The sequence below is a fragment of the Castanea sativa genome, chromosome 3 (assembly GCF_040712315.1).
Source record: "Castanea sativa cultivar Marrone di Chiusa Pesio chromosome 3, ASM4071231v1".
Classification (NCBI taxonomy): domain Eukaryota; kingdom Viridiplantae; phylum Streptophyta; class Magnoliopsida; order Fagales; family Fagaceae; genus Castanea; species Castanea sativa.
Window position 1 is genome coordinate 42,624,564 of NC_134015.1, and position 17,463 is coordinate 42,642,026.

The 17,463-nt window shown below is 36.3% G+C and overlaps 1 protein-coding gene across 1 annotated transcript; it reads right to left on the reverse strand.

Annotated features, from left to right (window-relative positions):
- Positions 1–8,021: 8,021 nt before the first annotated feature.
- LOC142629593 (stemmadenine O-acetyltransferase-like) lies at positions 8,022–9,802 on the reverse strand. The gene is made up of 2 exons (XM_075803601.1): positions 9,702–9,802; positions 8,022–9,492 (listed from the first exon to the last, which is right to left on the reverse strand). Exons 1-2 carry the CDS (start codon positions 9,775–9,777, stop codon positions 8,195–8,197), a joined length of 1,374 nt encoding a protein of 457 aa, XP_075659716.1. The 5' UTR covers positions 9,778–9,802; the 3' UTR covers positions 8,022–8,194.
- Positions 9,803–17,463: the final 7,661 nt, after the last annotated feature.

Consider the following 17,463-nt stretch of genomic DNA (forward strand, 5'->3'; position numbering starts at 1 on the left):
AAGAAAGGACCAAGGAAATTTCTGGTGGCAGCCAAGGAAAGATAAGAGAGAAGATTTTTGTGGGACACGTGTATGCATAAAGGAAAATGGGATGATGACTCACACTTTAAACTTTTTTAAAATTTCCATTCCACCCCTTTTATAAGCTTATATACTAGAAAGGCCCAAATAATAAAATAACTTTGCATATAGACCCTTACCTTTATAAACTTGATTAAACCCCAACAACTATATATAATAACTTAACCACTTAATATAGTTTTGTACATACTTATACTTAGTATATATTTATAATACAAATAGCTATTTCAATTATTTATAATCTTTACAATTCTTATTCAATGGCATTATAAAATAATATGTTTATTAAATACTCTTTTATTAATTATAGAAAGAAAGTGGCTTAAAATAATAATTAACCATTCAAACACATAGTTTAATTGTAAAGTTGGGTCGGGGTGTTACAGTTGTAGTCCTGTAAGCCCACAATGCATTAGGCAATTCCTCAGGCCAGGCTCCCTTAGAGTTGTCCAGCCTGGTTTTGACGATCGTAAGTAGTGTTCGGTTGGCCACCTCTGCTTGTCTGTTCGCCTATGGGTGTCCTGGGTATGAATACTGGTTCTTGATCCCTAAAGCTGAGCAAAAATCTTTGAAGCCTAGACTATCAAACTGCCACCCGTTGTTTGATATGATCGTCTGTGGAATCTCGAATCTATAGATTATGTTCTTCCATATAAAGCTCTAGATTTTTGCTTTAGTGATGGTCGACAATGCCTCTGCTTCAACCCACTTTGTAAAGTACTCAATAGCAACAAGTAGAAATTTTACTTGTCCCTTACCTCGCAGCAGTGGACTGACGATGTCAATTCCCTATTGTGCAAATGGCCAAGGGGAGGCTATCATCGTCAGTGTCTCGGCTGGAAGGCGTTGGACATTCTCGAATCTCTAGCACCTGTCGTATTTTTTGACGAGCTCCCTCGCATCTACCTGCATAGTAGGCTAAAAGTAAACTATTCGGATAACTTTGCTTACAAGGGCTCTGGTGCCTGCGTGGTCTCCATAAACCCCTTGATGGATATTTTCCAAAATGTACTTGGCTTCTTCTTCATTGACACACTTCAAGTAGGGCATGGAAAAGCCTCTCTTGTAAAGCATATCATTTAGGATCATGAATCTGGCTGCTTTCATTCTAACCTTCCTGGCTTCCTTGGCTCCTTGGGGGAGGTGTTTGTCTTGGAGGTAGGATGTAATCGGGGTCATCCAGCTATTTGTACTCTAGATTATAAATGTAGAGACTTCCTCAATGCTGGGGTGTTTTTGGACTTCCATCTTCAAGTCCCTTCTCGTTAATCCTTCTTCTGACGATGCTAGCTTCACAATCTCATCTGCTACCATGTTCTGGCTTCTTGGGATCTGTGCGAATTCCACCCTATCAAATTCCTGTGCTAATTGCTTCGTCAGCCTAAGGTATCTTTACATTCTCTCCTCCTATGCTTCATACTCCTCTTTTACTTGCCCTATTACCAACTTAGAATCACTCTAGAGGAGCAAATTTTTTGCTTCTGGTGCTTTCCTGACCCTTAACCTCGTTAATATTCCTTCGTACTCTGCTTCATTATTGGTGGCTGAGAATTTCAGCTGGACTTGATATTTCAGCTTTTCTCCATTTAGGGTAATGATAACGACTCGTACTCCTCCCTTCTTTTGGGCTGATGAACCATCGGTCTGTATTGTCCACCATTCTATCTCTTTGGGGTGGTTGTCTTTGTCTGTGAGGGTGAACTCGACAATGAAGTCCGCCAAAGCCTATGCTTTAATTGTTGTCCTGGGTTGGTACTCAATGTCGAACTGGCTAAGCTTAATCACCCACTGGACCATTCTCCCCGCTGCCTAGGGCTTGTTCATGGACTTCTTAATGGGTTGGCCTGTCATTACCAGGATGGGGTTTGCCTGGAAATACAGTCTCAGCTTGCGCGAAGCTATTATCAACGTGAATACAATCTTCTCAATTCTTGGGTAATTGGCTTATGCCCCCTGGAAAGCTTGGTTGACGTAGTAAACTTGGAGCTGTTTCCTGTCCTCTTCTAGAATCAAGGCTGCGCTTACGGCTGTACCTGATACTGCCAAATATAAATACAGGTTTTCCCATTCCTTGGCAGGACTTAGGAGGGGTGGATTACTCAGGTAACACTTTAGTTCTTAAAATGCTTCCTCACATTCGTCAGTCCAGGCAAAGGCTTGCTTCAATGTTTAAATGAAAGGTAGGTATTTGTCTATCACTTTAGAGATGAATCTATTGAGTGTGCTATCCTTCCTGTGAGCTTTTGGACTTCTTTGACGATTTTTGGCGATGTCATGTCGAGTATGGCTCGCACCTGCTTTGAGTTTGCTTCTATCCCCCTTTTGGACACCATGAACCCCAAGAACTTCCTTGAGGCTACTCCAAAAACGCATTTACTAGGGTTCAACTTCATCTGGTATTGTCTAAGTGTGGCAAATGTTTCACTAAGGTTGTCCAGGTGAGCAGGCTCTTCTTTGCTCTTGACAAGCATATCATTTACATATACCTCCATATTTCTTCCGATATATTTGTTGAACATTTTATTTACTAACCTCTGGTAGGTCACCCCCACATTTTTCAGTTCGAAGGGAATTACCTTATAGCAATAGAGCCCTTAACTTATGATAAAAGCAGTTTTCTCTTGGTCTTCCTCAGCCATCTTTATTTGATTGTATCCTGAGAATGCATCCATGAACGTTAGTAGTTTATGTCCTGTTGTAGAATCCATGAGCTGATCTATCCTCGGCAAGGGGAAACTGTCTTTTGGGCAAGCTTTGTTCAGGTCCGTGAAGTCCACGCACATTTTCCATTTCCCTTTTCCTTTCTTTAGGACAACATTGGCGAGCTAATCTGGGTAGTAGACTTCTCGAATAAAGCCTACTGACAACAACTTGTTAACCTCATCCATAATTGCTTGATTCCGTTCTAGAGCGAAGACTCGACGTCTTTGGTGTACAGGCCTCTTCTTGGGGTCCACATTTAGTTTGTGTTGGATGACTTCTGGGGATATAGGCATGTCCTCGTGACTCCACGTGAAGGTATCTAGGTTCTCTTTAAGGAGCTGGAGGATCTTGGTCCTTATCTCGGGGCTCAATGTCATCCCTACTCTGGTCGTCTTTGCTACATCCCTTTCGACCAGCTCTACTTTCTCCAAGGCTTCCACTTTATCTTCTTCCTTCTCCTCAATCATCCATGTATGGTTCTCTTTTATAGCTAGCACGGCCTGGTAGCATTCCCTAGCTAGTATTTGATCTCCTTTTACCTCGCCAACACCGTTTTCTGTTGGGAACTTCACCTTCAAGAAATAGGTGGACGTGGCCACTTTCCAACGGTTGAATGTGGGTCTTTTGATGATTACATTGTAAGACGAAGGGCAGTCCACAACCAAGAAGTCTAATTGAAGAGTCAGCTACCTCAGGTGAGTTCCTACTGTGACCGTCAGTGTCACTATGCCTTTGGGATAAACCTTGTCTCCACTGAAGCTAACGAGGGGGAGTTAAATGGGTACAACCTTCCCAGACTTAGCTTCAGCTGTTGAAAAGCGGAGAGGTACATGATATTTGTTGAGCTACCATTATCCATGAGAATTCTCTTAGTGTTGAATCCTTCTCTTGTGAGCATTATGACTAGGGTTGTCCTGAGGCTGCTTCACTCCTCTAGCATATTCTTCCTAGAAAAACATATCACGGTCTATCCGTCTCTGTTTAAACAGGGGGTATTCTGTGGACACTGTTCACCTGCCTTTGACATGCCTTCTTGAGGGATCTGAACGACTCGCTTGTGGTCAGTCCACCTGTGATCGTCTTTATCTTCCCTATCGCAGTTGATGAACGTTGGGATGTGTGATTCTCGTCCATGGACGGGGATCTATGCTGGTTTTTATTATTGTCTTTGAACCTACTAGATTTCCCATTTTTCACAAACTTTTGCAGTTTTCCTTTCTGTATAAGTTCCTCTATTTGCACCTTTAGGTCTCTGCAATCCTCAGTGTAGTGGCCGTGATCTTTATGGAACTGATAGTACTTCTTTTTGTCGCGCACGTGGGGAGACGAATGTAGTGGCCTTGGCCATTTGAGGTAGTGCTCATCCTTAATCTAGGCCAAGATTTTGTCAATAGGCATAGCTAATGGAGTGAATTTTACTATTTGAGGAGTTTTTTCATCCTTCCTTTTACTCCCGTCTCTAGTCTGACGATCTAGTCGCTTCCTTTTCCGTCCTCTGCGATCATCTTCCTTCATTCCCTTGTCACTAGTTTTTTTCACGTCCTTTATCACGGCTAGAGCATCTTCAGCGTTCATGTACTTCTATGTGTTCAGGAGCATCTCCGCCATTGTCTTAGGGGGATTCTTCGCAAGTGAAACTACAAACTCTCTGGATTTCAATCTGGCTTTAAAGGTTGTTAATTGCACCTTGTTATTAGCTTCGTCCACCTCCAAAGTCTCGCAAGTGAAGTGTCTTACAAACAACCTCAGGGTCTCCTTCTCCCCCTGTTTAATGGTGAGTAAATGGTCTGCTAGTCTCCTCGGACACTGACCTTCAACGAAATGATGCAAGAAGGAGTTGCTCAGTTGTTCGAAGCTATCGATGGACGATGTGGGTAGCTTCATGAATTATTCCCTTACAGCCTCTTTGAGAGTAGTAGGGAAAGAGCGACATAGTATTTCGTCGGGAGGTTGCTGGAGACCTAGTGTTGTCTTGAAGGTGTTGAGATGATCCAAGGGATCCTTATGTCCGTCGAACTGTTTCAGTTGAGGCAGGTAGAATTTTGGCAGGACCGGACATTCAAGGACTGCTGCTGTAAAAGGGGAGTCCGTCGTCCTGACCATCCTGTCCACACTTCGATCCGTTTTCTCTTTTATGGCATTCCTTAACTCGTCCCTCTTCATCTCCCAAAGAAGCTCTGAGCTTGACTCGTCTGGAGTAGTTGGCCTTAGAGGGTCGCTCCGTCTTTGGCTATTTCCATCGTCTTACTGATTATCTCTAGACTGGTTGACCTCATGTTGGAGCTGCTACCTCATCTCTTGGTTTTGTCTGGTGAGTTCTTCCACGCTAGTTGTCAATGCTTGGATTTGCAGGGCTAGTGTAGCGGGATCTTGATTGGACTCCATCTGAACTTTGAGAATGACTGGAACTATATCCTCGAATCATAGTACGAAAATGTTGTCCCCACAGATAGTGCCAAACTGATGAAATCTATTCGTTAGTTGAGTGTACCCGTCCAGATGGTGCCGAGACCTCGTCACTACCCCTACAAAATGGACCAAAGCTTTTCTGAGAGGGACACCGGTGTGGCGCCTGCCACAACGTCTCCGATGCCTAAGCTAGTATCTAGAAATCTTTTGAGAGTAAGCGAGAAGTGTAAAAGTATTTCTTTTTGGGTTGAAAATTATGTACCTTCTATATTCCTAATGAGTGTGTATATATAGCTCTTTTGTTTCTAGCCGTTGGGGCCTTGATTGGGGTTTTGATGCTCTTTCTTGTAACGCCTCAAAGCTTATTAGTGTGCATATTGATGAGGCTCCAACGGCCTAACAGCTGGCTTGTAACTGTCTGAGGTATTGAATTCTCTTATTAATGACTTCTTTGTCCTCGTTTGTGCCCAGAAAGGATGGACGAAGGTATTTTCTGGGGTCATCCAAGATGAGATATCTCACCAGTCCCATCAATATATATATATATATATATATATATATATATATATATATGTATGTATATATATGTATGTATATATATAAAAGTCTTCCAGCCATGGTTGTTTTGCATCATTGTACGTATAGCAACAGCCATTACATATCTACATCACTTAATAAACAAATAACAATGAAAAGTGAAGTCAAAGTTATCTCCAAGGAGATCATCAAACCTTCTTGACGAAGTTGCACCTCAATTTTTCATGCCATAGGTTCTATTCTATCCAAAGGACAAGAACAATAAACTCAACAATCTAGAGCAACGTGAAAGAATTAAGAAATACTTTTCTGAATTCTGAGGCCTTAACACAGTCAACCAGCTAGCTCACATACACTACGTAGAAGTTGTGGCCAAATCACAAATGCAACCAAATTTCGGAGTTTCTTGAGAATTCGAACCCTGCTGACTGCTGAGCATTTAACAAATTCCACCTATGTGAATTTGATGATGTCAATGATTATAACAAATGAAACTTATTCAAGTAATAGCAAAGTGATAAAAACAAAATTTTGTGGTGCTTCATGTATAAGGTCAAGTCCCCACAGGTTATTCATGTAATAGCAAGTTAACTTTCTCTATCTTGATATAAAATTATTTCTAAGGTGTTGGCCAATAGATTGAAGCTCATTTTGCCTTTGTTGATTTCCCCCACTCAAAGTGCCTTTGTCCCTGGTCGTTTAATTACTGATAATGTTTTAGTAGTATATGAGACTCTACATACCATGCATGATAGGAGATTGGGTAGACAGGGTTCTTTGACTCTGAAATTGGATATCAGTAAAGCATATGATTGTGTGGAGTGACCTTTTTTGAAGGGTATTATGTCTAGATTGGGATTGCTTGAATGTTGGATTGATAGAGTTATGACCTGTGTGACATCTCCTACATGTTCTGTACGCATTAATGGAAAAGCTTATGGTAATATCAAACCTTCTAGGGGGATCCGCCAAGGAGATCTTTTATCACCTTATTTGTTCTTGTTATGTGCAGAAGGTTTTTCATCATTATTAGCCAAGGCAGAGGAGAATAGGCGGACTCATGAAGATTTGTTTCATTGAATTTTTGGGTCATCATATCTTCTCTCATTTATATTTCCACACTTGCATGATTTGATGATCCTTTATTTAACCTAAGGCTTCCATAATTTATCTAATTATCTAGTTGACCTTAAAATTAGTTAAATATAGTGTTTTGACCTGGGTCTAAACCTAACAAAATATTTTTTCTAAAAATATCATCTCTTTGAAGGATGTGCATTCTCTTGAAATTTTTAATGCATTTTATTTTTTTGCAGCACAAAAGGTAAAGAGACTCTTCATTTTCTCTCTATTTAAATTAAAATTAGAATTAATATTTTTATACACAAATTCATTAATGAAGTTCAATATTCAATACCTGAATCAAAATCTACTAAGAAAAAGACAATGACTAACTCTAAAAACAAAAGGCAAAACACACACACATGCACACATCCACACACTTTCTCTATCTTGATTCTTGAAGAAGTTGAAACTCATCTGCTCATTACATCACTTGCTGCGTTCCATCTTGGATCATATTATTATGATTATAATTTTTTTTAGCTTTCTTTTTTTTTGCCCGTCAATTGGTGTACGATTAGTTTACTGCTCTCTTTCATCTTCATTTCAAGTTGGCCTTACTTACTCTCATTTTCTTTTTGTTCTTTCTTGTTGTTTTCACAAAGCTTTTATTGTAATACTATTGCAAAGTTTTCTCCTTTATTGTTGCTCTTGCTTGTTGGATAATGAAAAAGTTTAAGTTTATGTACTATCTAGTCCTTTTTTTCTTTTTCTATTTTTTTTGAATAGTTCCTTTTCTTTATTAGTATCTGCTTAATACTTATCCTTTTATTTATTCTAATAGTTAAAAAAAAAAAAAATCGAAGGTATAGTTTTTCTCCCTGCTACAGCCTATGTATTGCATAGAATAGAAGCCAGAAAGAAAGAAGGAAAAAAAAAAGTTATATAACTTTTGTCCCATCTACATGTTATCTTTTGTACAGAAAGCAAGATTAGGTTTTTATTTAGTCCGCTGACCTTTTGACTTTGACCCTATTACACTTTATGTACATATCTCTACAGCAAAATTAGATTTTTGTTTTAGGCCGGAATAGATCTCATTGATAAATATAAGAAAATATTTCACTTAAATTTATTGTCATAAACCTCAAAATATATTGAGTCAACCATATTACCTATCACTTAGGATTTCTTTTCAAATGGCTTAATATTTCACAAGAATATAATTAACGTCGATGGAATTCATGATACATGTCACACTTGAAAATTTTGAATATGTACCAACTTTTTTCTCATTCAAACCAAACAATTAAAGTTTTAGATTGAAATTCATTCATTAAAAAAGCAAACAAACAAACAAACAAGAAAGCAATCCAGAACAAGTACTACAAGTTGTTTTTGCCTAGTTAAGTACGAAGTTCTTTGGTGAAACAAAGGAAAGGAGCTCTTTATCGGTCTCGAACTTATCCATATCTTCTTCTTTCAAGTGAAACCATGCCTCAATTCCATCCCCCGATTTAGTGTCAATGAAACCAACTAAATTCTTGAATGTGAATTTAGATGAGCTAACCCATGCAGGTTTTCCCCACCCAAAATCAACCTCATATAGAGGAAACTTGCACAAACTGGTGAAGGAAAGCGTAAGCAGCTCCCCTTTTAGGAAGATAGAGGAGTTCTCATTGAGATATTTTAAGTACAAATCACCTTGTTGGAGCATTTTAACAAAATTCCCATCGATTTTCTTAATCCCTTCTCTTATTGGTTTAATAATGTCATGAAAGCCCTCCTCGATGTCCCTGGATGGTACCGACATAGCAAACCGGCTAATATTACCAAAGTAATCATATGGAAGAGGCGGGGCTGTCTTGGTTCGCAAGTTTACAGCATGAACAATACTGTAGATCTTATTTGGGTCTGGTTTTGGTTGAGTGGCAGCCATGAAGCGGCTCCATATGAAAGCGGATAAGGCCTCAACACGAGTCGGACGTGGATATTCAATGCTCTTGTCGTCAGAACTGTATCTGCCTCTAATTTCTGCTATAGCCGATGCATCAAAGACAAACCTTTTTGTCACAATTTTATCCTTTGTAATCCCAATATTTGGATTGAAGCCAGATAAATCTTGTGGTGGGAATAGCTTGGCAGAATCCATTGGAGGACTCACTATGTTGCCATCACCACGAGCAATAGCAGACCAACTGTTGAGAAACAAGATGAAAGATAAGGCATCTATAATTCTGTGGGACATGAGTACACCAATTGCAAGCCCACCACAGTTGAAGAAGGTGACTTGCACTGCTGCGGGTAACTCATTGACTTCGTCCAATTCAAATGGTAGAAACTTGTTGAGCTCACCAGGAATTGGATTCTCAAGAAATTCAGAAAGTTTGCAATTTGCCTTTGCTTCGACATAGTGGACACCTTCATCGTTGCAATCTACGTAAAGATTGTCCTTAACTCGTCCTGCTAGCATGTGAAATTGGGTTAAGGCATCCGATAAAGATTTCTTAATCCAGTCACTTTGTTCTATATTGCTGAGATTAGCTTCACTGTAATTTGGGTAGTAAAAAATCAGAGGCATGAAAACTAGAGGATGAAGTTGATCGAGGAAGGAAAGCTGGTAGTGGTGGAGATGTGGAGGAGTTGGAAATGAGGGTTTGATGGTGTCCTGTGAGATAGCTTCGACTTCAAGCTTCATTGCTGTAGTAAAAAGGCTCAACTTGATCAACGAGGTTTAATAAATCAATCAGTCAATCAAAATCCATGTTAAAAATCAAGGATTTAGAAAGTTATAAAAACAGATAATTCAGTTAAAAGCAGATAAAATCATTAAACGTAGGTGATCAAAATGATTTGACAATTAGAACAAAATTCAAGAAATGACATTATCAGAATTAGTAGACAACAACCTTGGAAAGCCTTTCGTTGTTGCTCTGCGTCCTCGGCTGGTGAAGGAACCAATTCTGGTACTTTAAGAGTAGCCATTGCTCTCTCTCTCTCTCTCTCTCTCTCTCTCACAGTGCTTTGTGCAATTGAAAAGACCATGTGTGCTTGGGCCTTTTTATAAAACAATGAAATGAAAAGTCATTAGGAATATCTTTTGCCAAATTAGACCAATAATATTATATTACTTTTATGTTGTGTAATAAAATTAAATAAATAAAATGAAAATTTTTTAATGGGAAAAAAAGAAGAAATATTTTTTTTTGAGAAGAAAAAAAAGAAGAAGAAGAAATCTGTGTATCAAATGTTTGTATATGCTACATTGCTTAAGAGAAGAAAGAGTCATTAGGACCATTTTTTGCCAAATTAGGCCAAAAATATATTGAATTGTCCACTATATTTTTATATTTTATTACCTTGATTTATAAAAAAAAAATCTTTTTTGGAAATGAATTAAAGTGTGAGCGTAATGCCCGCTTGTTTATTAGACTTAAATGCCACGTAATAGTAAGCAATAGCCAATAGTATATGGAAATTAAAACAGATTTAGATCCTCTAAATTTTCCAGGATACTTTACCAATAGATTTCTATAAATTCTACTAATTTTTTTATGATTTAAAAGTCTAAATTCTGTCATGTAAGTATTTCATTAACAACACTTTTAAAATAATAAAATAATATTGCAAAAAAAATAATTAAGATTATTATTAGTAAAATGCTGAAATGGAAAATCTAAATCATTAAATCGTTAAAAAATAGTTAAGATTTAAAGAAATCTATTTGGCAGAGTACTCTAAGAAATCTAGATGATCTAAGTCTAATTAAAACTGCTCATGATCTAAAGCTACATTATTACAAATTCATGCGTTACTTACGGTTGAATTTAAATCTAAATCTTATCTTTTGTAAGTTTGAGAAGTTCTTGGATAGTTTTTGGTCAGCTTGAGTCGAATATACTCAAAACTGGTGATTTGGCTTGGATTGAATCATCCCATGCTATCGATTTTTATAATGATACAAGTGTAGGTGCAATAAAAGTAGCCACTTGCATCCTAAGAAAACTTCAAAGTCCAAAATTCTCAGAAAAATAGCAACTTGTCTTCTTTAGTTCACCACCTTGCTTTCTTTATTTCTTTGCCTCTTTTAAAGAATTCACTCATATATCAAAGTCAATTCCTAACATGCAATGCTACAAACACAACAATTTACAAAAAAAAAAAAAAAAAATTCACACCTAACATTTATTTATTAACAACTTAACAATTGTACCAAGTTGAAATTCTAGGATTATTACCATTTGATGATAAGCCGGTCTTTCTGTTACTAAGAAAGCTGTGTTTTTTTTTCTCTCTTCTCTTAGGCAGTAGAAGTTTTTTGTCCCTTCTATAAAGGAGAGTTTGTTTATTTGTTTGTTTTTTTGTTTGTTTGTTTGTTTTGGTTTTTTTTGTTTGTTTGTTTGTTTTGGTTTTTTTTCAATTTGTTAATTTGTTCTTGTGTCCTTTGGAGTCACCAAGTGTGCCTTTTGAGTTTGTTGGTTTGTTTTTTGTTTTGGGTTTTGGGAAACACTTTTCCTCCTTTTGTTACTCTCCTACATAGTGTTACTTCTTTTTCTTTTTCTTTGCTGCTCACCATGGAAGACCTCACTAAAAACTAGTTTGAATTATCTCTATCCGATAAAGAACATATTGGCTTTGTCCATCCAAAAATTCACAAATCAGGAGAATACATTATAGCAGCAAAGTTTTTAACTTCACGCTCTCTTGTTATGGAGGTAGTGGTCCATGATTTTCAACAGCGATGGACGTCAGTGAATGGTTTTAAAATTCGAAATCTGGGAGATCATATGGTGCTTTTTGTTTTTGACTACAGTTCAAATGTGGAAAGGATAATTGAAAATCAACCTTGGAGTTTTGACAAACACCTTGTGGTCTTGCAAAGTTTTGAAGAGTTTTAAAAACTCAAAGATCTAGTTTCTGATAAAGCATTGTTTTGGGTTCAGGTTCACAATATTCTTGTCCGCTTCATGTCAGAAAAAGGTTGCAGAAAGCATTTACAAAACCATTGGAGAGGTCCAAAGGTCACCTAAATCCACAGATGATGATGGAGGTAACTTCATTCGGGTATGTGTCACAGTAGATATTACTCTTCCTTTATGCCAAGGTAGGGTGTTCAAGCTAGAGAATGGGGAGAAATCTTCGGTTTGTTTTCAATATGAGAAGTGTGGTTGTTTGAAACATGATGACAAACAATGCGAGCTTTGGATTCGAAGCAAGAACTCTCTGACCATTGATAAATAATATATTATTTATATTCGTCACCAAAAGTCCAGTTTTTCATCACTTTAGCGACGAAATCAGACTTTTAGCAACAAAACTCATTTTGTCGCTGAAACCCCGTCACTAAAAGTCCTAGCGACGAAAAATTTCGTCACTAAAAGTCCGATTTGTTTTAAAAAGAAAAAACTTTTAGCGACGAAAATATTTTGTCGCTAAATGTTTTCCTTACTAAAAACACTATTCAGTGACAAAAATATTTCGTCACTAAAAACACTTCAGTTTATTAAATCATATGTAGTGAAGAAAAATTTCGTCACTAAAACTATTTTTGGGTACATATAGTGACGAAAAAATTCGTCACTAAAACTGTTTTTAAGAAAATCCAAGCACATATAGTGACGAAAATTTTCGCCACTAAAACCATTTTTTACAAAATTTTGCTACATTTAACGACAAAATATTTCGTCACTAAAAGAATTTTTTATTGCTATATTTGTGATGAAAAAATTCGTTACTAAAACTTATTTTCTGTTTTTATTTTTTTCATAACTTTGATATTAACCTGTAATCTGTTATTACATTATTAAAACCTCAAATTTAAATAACACATTTATTTCAACAACGCATTTATAAAAAAAGATCTATACATTCCACAAGTAAAAAATAAAAGAAGTATCTTATTCAAACTCCTTTCATACAATAATTGTTTGCAACACATACAATAACTCAAGATGTTTTATAGCAATACAAAAAGTGTAGCATAATATAATTTGGACTAATGGAAGATGTCCTCATATGTCTTCAAGTAATGCCAAAAATAAATCATCAAAAAGCCACCAATAAGAAATCTGCATAAATATAAAAACAATACTACATTAAAATCGTAAAGTAAAAACATTAACTATGTTATAAAAAACATTTCTAACAATGCATTAAAAGTAGCCACACCAATGAATTAAAATCACAACTCCTAATGTATAAGTTGTAGAAAGAAAATATAGATTTTCAAGTGTAATATAATACAATTAGTTTCAAATAAAGCATAAAAAAAAGTAGTCACACCATGTAGTGCGGGTCAATTGTTAAAATAAAGTACTAACCAATAACTGTTTTAACTTGAAGATGAACCACCCCCATAGGTAAGAGCGTCATCATAACCATTTCTCTCAAAAAGTTAAGAATATTCTTTTAGATCTCTTCTTGCTTAGCTCGTGCCTCTTGCTCCCTAGCTCGCTCCTCTTAGTCCCTAACTCTTGCCTTTTTGAGTTCAATTATCTCATTTTTTAGCCATTGGATATACTCCATCGAGGAACTAGATGAAGCGGTGGTTATTAGAGAAAAGGAAGGTCTCATGCCAAGTCCTTTTACAATACCAGACTTCTTCTTAAAAACAAAGTTTGAGATCTCCTCTTGTGTAAGGGGAATTGCATTAGGATCTTGACAATGATTCTCTTGCACTTTGAGAATAGTTTCCTATCATTTGAAAGAGAGAAAGAAACAAACAATCACAACATTAATACTACATATGTTATAGCTTTACAAACATGATAGGGATGGAATGATACATATACATATGTCACTTCATCCTCATGTTGTATTCACATCTTTGTATTTGGATTGAAATGAACATCTTTGAAGATTTTTGCCAAATCAGGAACTTGACCTCCATTATTATTTGTCTGATTAATTAACATTTGAGGCTTAGATAGATATAGTTAATTAATCACAACATGTAATATATTGAGGTTTAAGAAAATGGAAAAACATGCACCTCCTCATCAACCCTAACAGCAAGTGCCTTTGTCCCGCATCTATGTTTGCCAGAAGTATTCTTCTTATTTTCAGAGTACTTTCTTGATTTTTCCTAAAAAAGAACATTAAATATACTTATTAAATCATAAATAAAACAGTATACATTTACTTCATCTAAGTTTTAAGCTAATCATTTGATAACATAATATAGTAAAATTGGATAATAATAATATACGTATAAATAATTTACTAGCCGATTCTTATTGGTCCATTTCCCATCAATGAGTCCAGTCCACTGCTTAAGTGTGGCATTCTTTGGCGAGTGGCTTCTTGCATAGTCAGCACCATGAGATTGTACGAGCTTTTTATAAGTTTGATGCAACTTGTTGGAGTTGCAACTCAATAATCTTCCACATTTTGTATTTAATGTTTTCGTTACCAAGTTGGAATCTCCTTGTAGCTCAAATTGATCCTGTAAAATGAAGTGTATATGTATTATAAAAATATTATTATATGAATTTAATATGCTTAGTGAAAACAAAGATGAGTTAAATGTTATCAATGTAAATTTACCGCTATATTTTGAAGCACCATATCTCTAGTAGCAATATCAACACTTTTCCAATTTTTCACGTTGTAATTAGACAAATTATTTTGCACTTGTATGCCAATTTGATTGACAAGCTTGCACGCATTCTTCCCAACATGAGCATCATACTCTGCATCTATGCGTACTGGCAGCTTACAACTTTTTTCAACAAGTGCCCGTACTGCTATTCTCCGTGCTGTTCCACGGGTATTTCTGCTAACAGATCCTATTTAAACATTATCAATGTTAAATTAAGTGAAGTATAATCTCAATAGTAAAGACATGGTGTAGTTGTAATAAAGTATGTTCTATTTAATTACCAGTCGTGCTAGTTAATGTGTCAGTAGCCTGCGCCTCTGCACGAGAAGAACTTTGGGCGAAAGGATTTGCCTCAGGATGTATTTTTGTAGATTGAACCATAGATTGGACCACCAAAATAGATGCCTCACCTTGCAAGTGTGTAAGCCGCTCTGGTGCCATCTGTAACTAACAAACATACATATAATGGAACAACAAAATCATTACAAATAATGGAACAACAAAGTTATTATCATCTATTGTATCCTATGGAATATATATTGTACCTTATGGATTATAGAATTAGATGACTCATCGTCATTGTCATCGTCATCAAAAGGTGGTACATAATCATCATCTATCATAATACTAGCTCTACTTCTTTTCACTTTTGCACAATTGGACTGAGCAAAATCCTTTAGATAAATTGAGATGTGCTTCAATCCCAAAGCATCAATTCTCTCTTGGCTTTGCCTCATTCTATCCAATCTTGCCATCTCATACCTTGGTATATTATGAGCGTATTTGGCTTTTTTGGGCATTTTTTGAAACTATGTATTGACATGAAAGATAAGTACAATTGTTACTAACTTAACATCATAGTCTACACCATTATCCATATAAAGCAATTCACAAGTGCAAAATATGAACACAATTGCTACTAACTTAACACAACAAATGATCACATCAATATCCATATCAAGTTAAAGATAAGTACAAAACATCTCAATAACAATTACTACTAACTTTACATATCATAGTCCACACCATTATCCATATCAAGCAATTCACAAGTGCTAAATTTGAATACAATTGCTACTAATTCAACACAACAAATGACCACATCAATATCCATATCAAGTTCAAGATAAGCACAAAAGTTTAAAACAATTGCTACTTAGACAAGCATAAAACTTTAAGACAAGCATAAAACATTTACGACAATTATTATGAACTCTGCATATCATAATCCATATCAAGATCAACATCAGGTATGTCATGCACTTCATTTTGATTAGCATATCTTGAAGTTCCACCTTCAAGAACAACCTCAATTTCAACATCACCCATACAGTACTCAATAATATTGTCCTCAACATTGATAGAAACAACATCAACAATTGCTTCTTGTTGAAATGCGCCACTATCTTCTGTATTATCATTGGATTCTCCACCCCCGACCTCCGGGACATCAAACACTCCCCTATGTTGGATGGATTGCACAATTTTTCAAGGTTTACCCAATTTGGTATCTTGAAGGTAGAAAACTTGTCTCGCTTGACTATGAAGTATAAAAGGGTCATTTTCATATCACTGACTTGTAATATCAATGCTTGTGCAGTGTGCATCAGTTCTTATCGTTCTCCTTCGACCATTGGTACTAGTATTGTACTATTCACACTAAAACAAAACAACTTTATGGTGAAACAAATACTCCAATTTCCAAATTTTGCATACTTGACCATAATGGTCCCCTTCGGTACATACACCATTGTTTTGGGTTACACGACGATTGTGTAGGTCTTTTGTATGGAACTTTACGCCATTAACTATACAAACTGTATACTCCTTCATATGCGGCTTAGGACCATTTGCTAATGACCATAACTGTTTAGTTACTTCTAATGACTCGCTAACTTTCAATCTATTCATCTATAATGACATACAACAAGTGATATTAATTAGTAATAAGCAATGACGAAACTATTTAAATGTTTAATTTTTATTAGTGTGTGATTAAGTTTCAAATGTCTTACATGTTCTTTGAACCACTTGGGAAACTCTTGTCGTTGGATTTGAGTTATAGCTTCACTAGTAGAATTATGCAATGTACTTTTGTGTTCACTATTAAAAATAAGGTGATTTATGTTTGTACTCAGGACTATTGTACAACAAGTACTAATGAGTAGTATCAAGCAATGCATGAGACAAGTTGTCATTATTCTGCCTACCACTTGTAAGCCGGGCAGTCTGTGAAAAAACTATCAATCGTTTGCTAGATTCACCAAAATCTTCATTTCTCTCTCTTCGATTATGCACAGTTTCAATACCATTAATATACAAAGACCAGTTGTTAATACATTCTTTGAGAATGTAAGCCTCTGCAATCGAACCTTTTGGTCAAGCACAGTTGGAAACGTATCTTTTCAATTTTCCAAGGTACCTACGAGGAAAAAATACACACATTATGTGATTTTATACCACATGGAAAAGATGCAATTGATGGATGCATCAAAGGATTTAATTACCTTTCAATTGGGTACATAAGCCGATATTGTACCGAGCCTCCTAAAATTGCTTCTTGAGGCAAGTGAACAATAAGGTAGGCAATATCAAAGAATGTTGGAGGAAAGAGCCTCTCAAGCTTGCATAATATAAGAACTATACGCTCTTCTAGTTTCTCTAATTCATTTCACTTTAGAGTCCTTAAGCATAAGTCTTGGAAGAAGCTACCCAACTTAAACAATACAATACTAATATCTTTATGTGCAAATCCTCGCAACCTAATTGGAAGAATTCGTTGTAGTAGCACATGACAGTCGTGGCTTTTCAAACCAGATAATCTACCATTTTTTGCATTAACTGACCTTGATATGTTGGCTGCATAGCCATCCAGATACTTGACTGATTGCAAAAAGTCATAGAAATCATCCCTTTCATTTGGGCTTAATGAAAATAAAGTTCGAGGCTTGTCATATGATCCATTAGGACGTTGTTTCAAATGTAACGTGGGCCTAAAGTTCATATTTTGCAAATTTATCTGTGCCTTGTCGGTGTCCTTGTTTTTCCCCTCAATGCCCAACAATGTACCA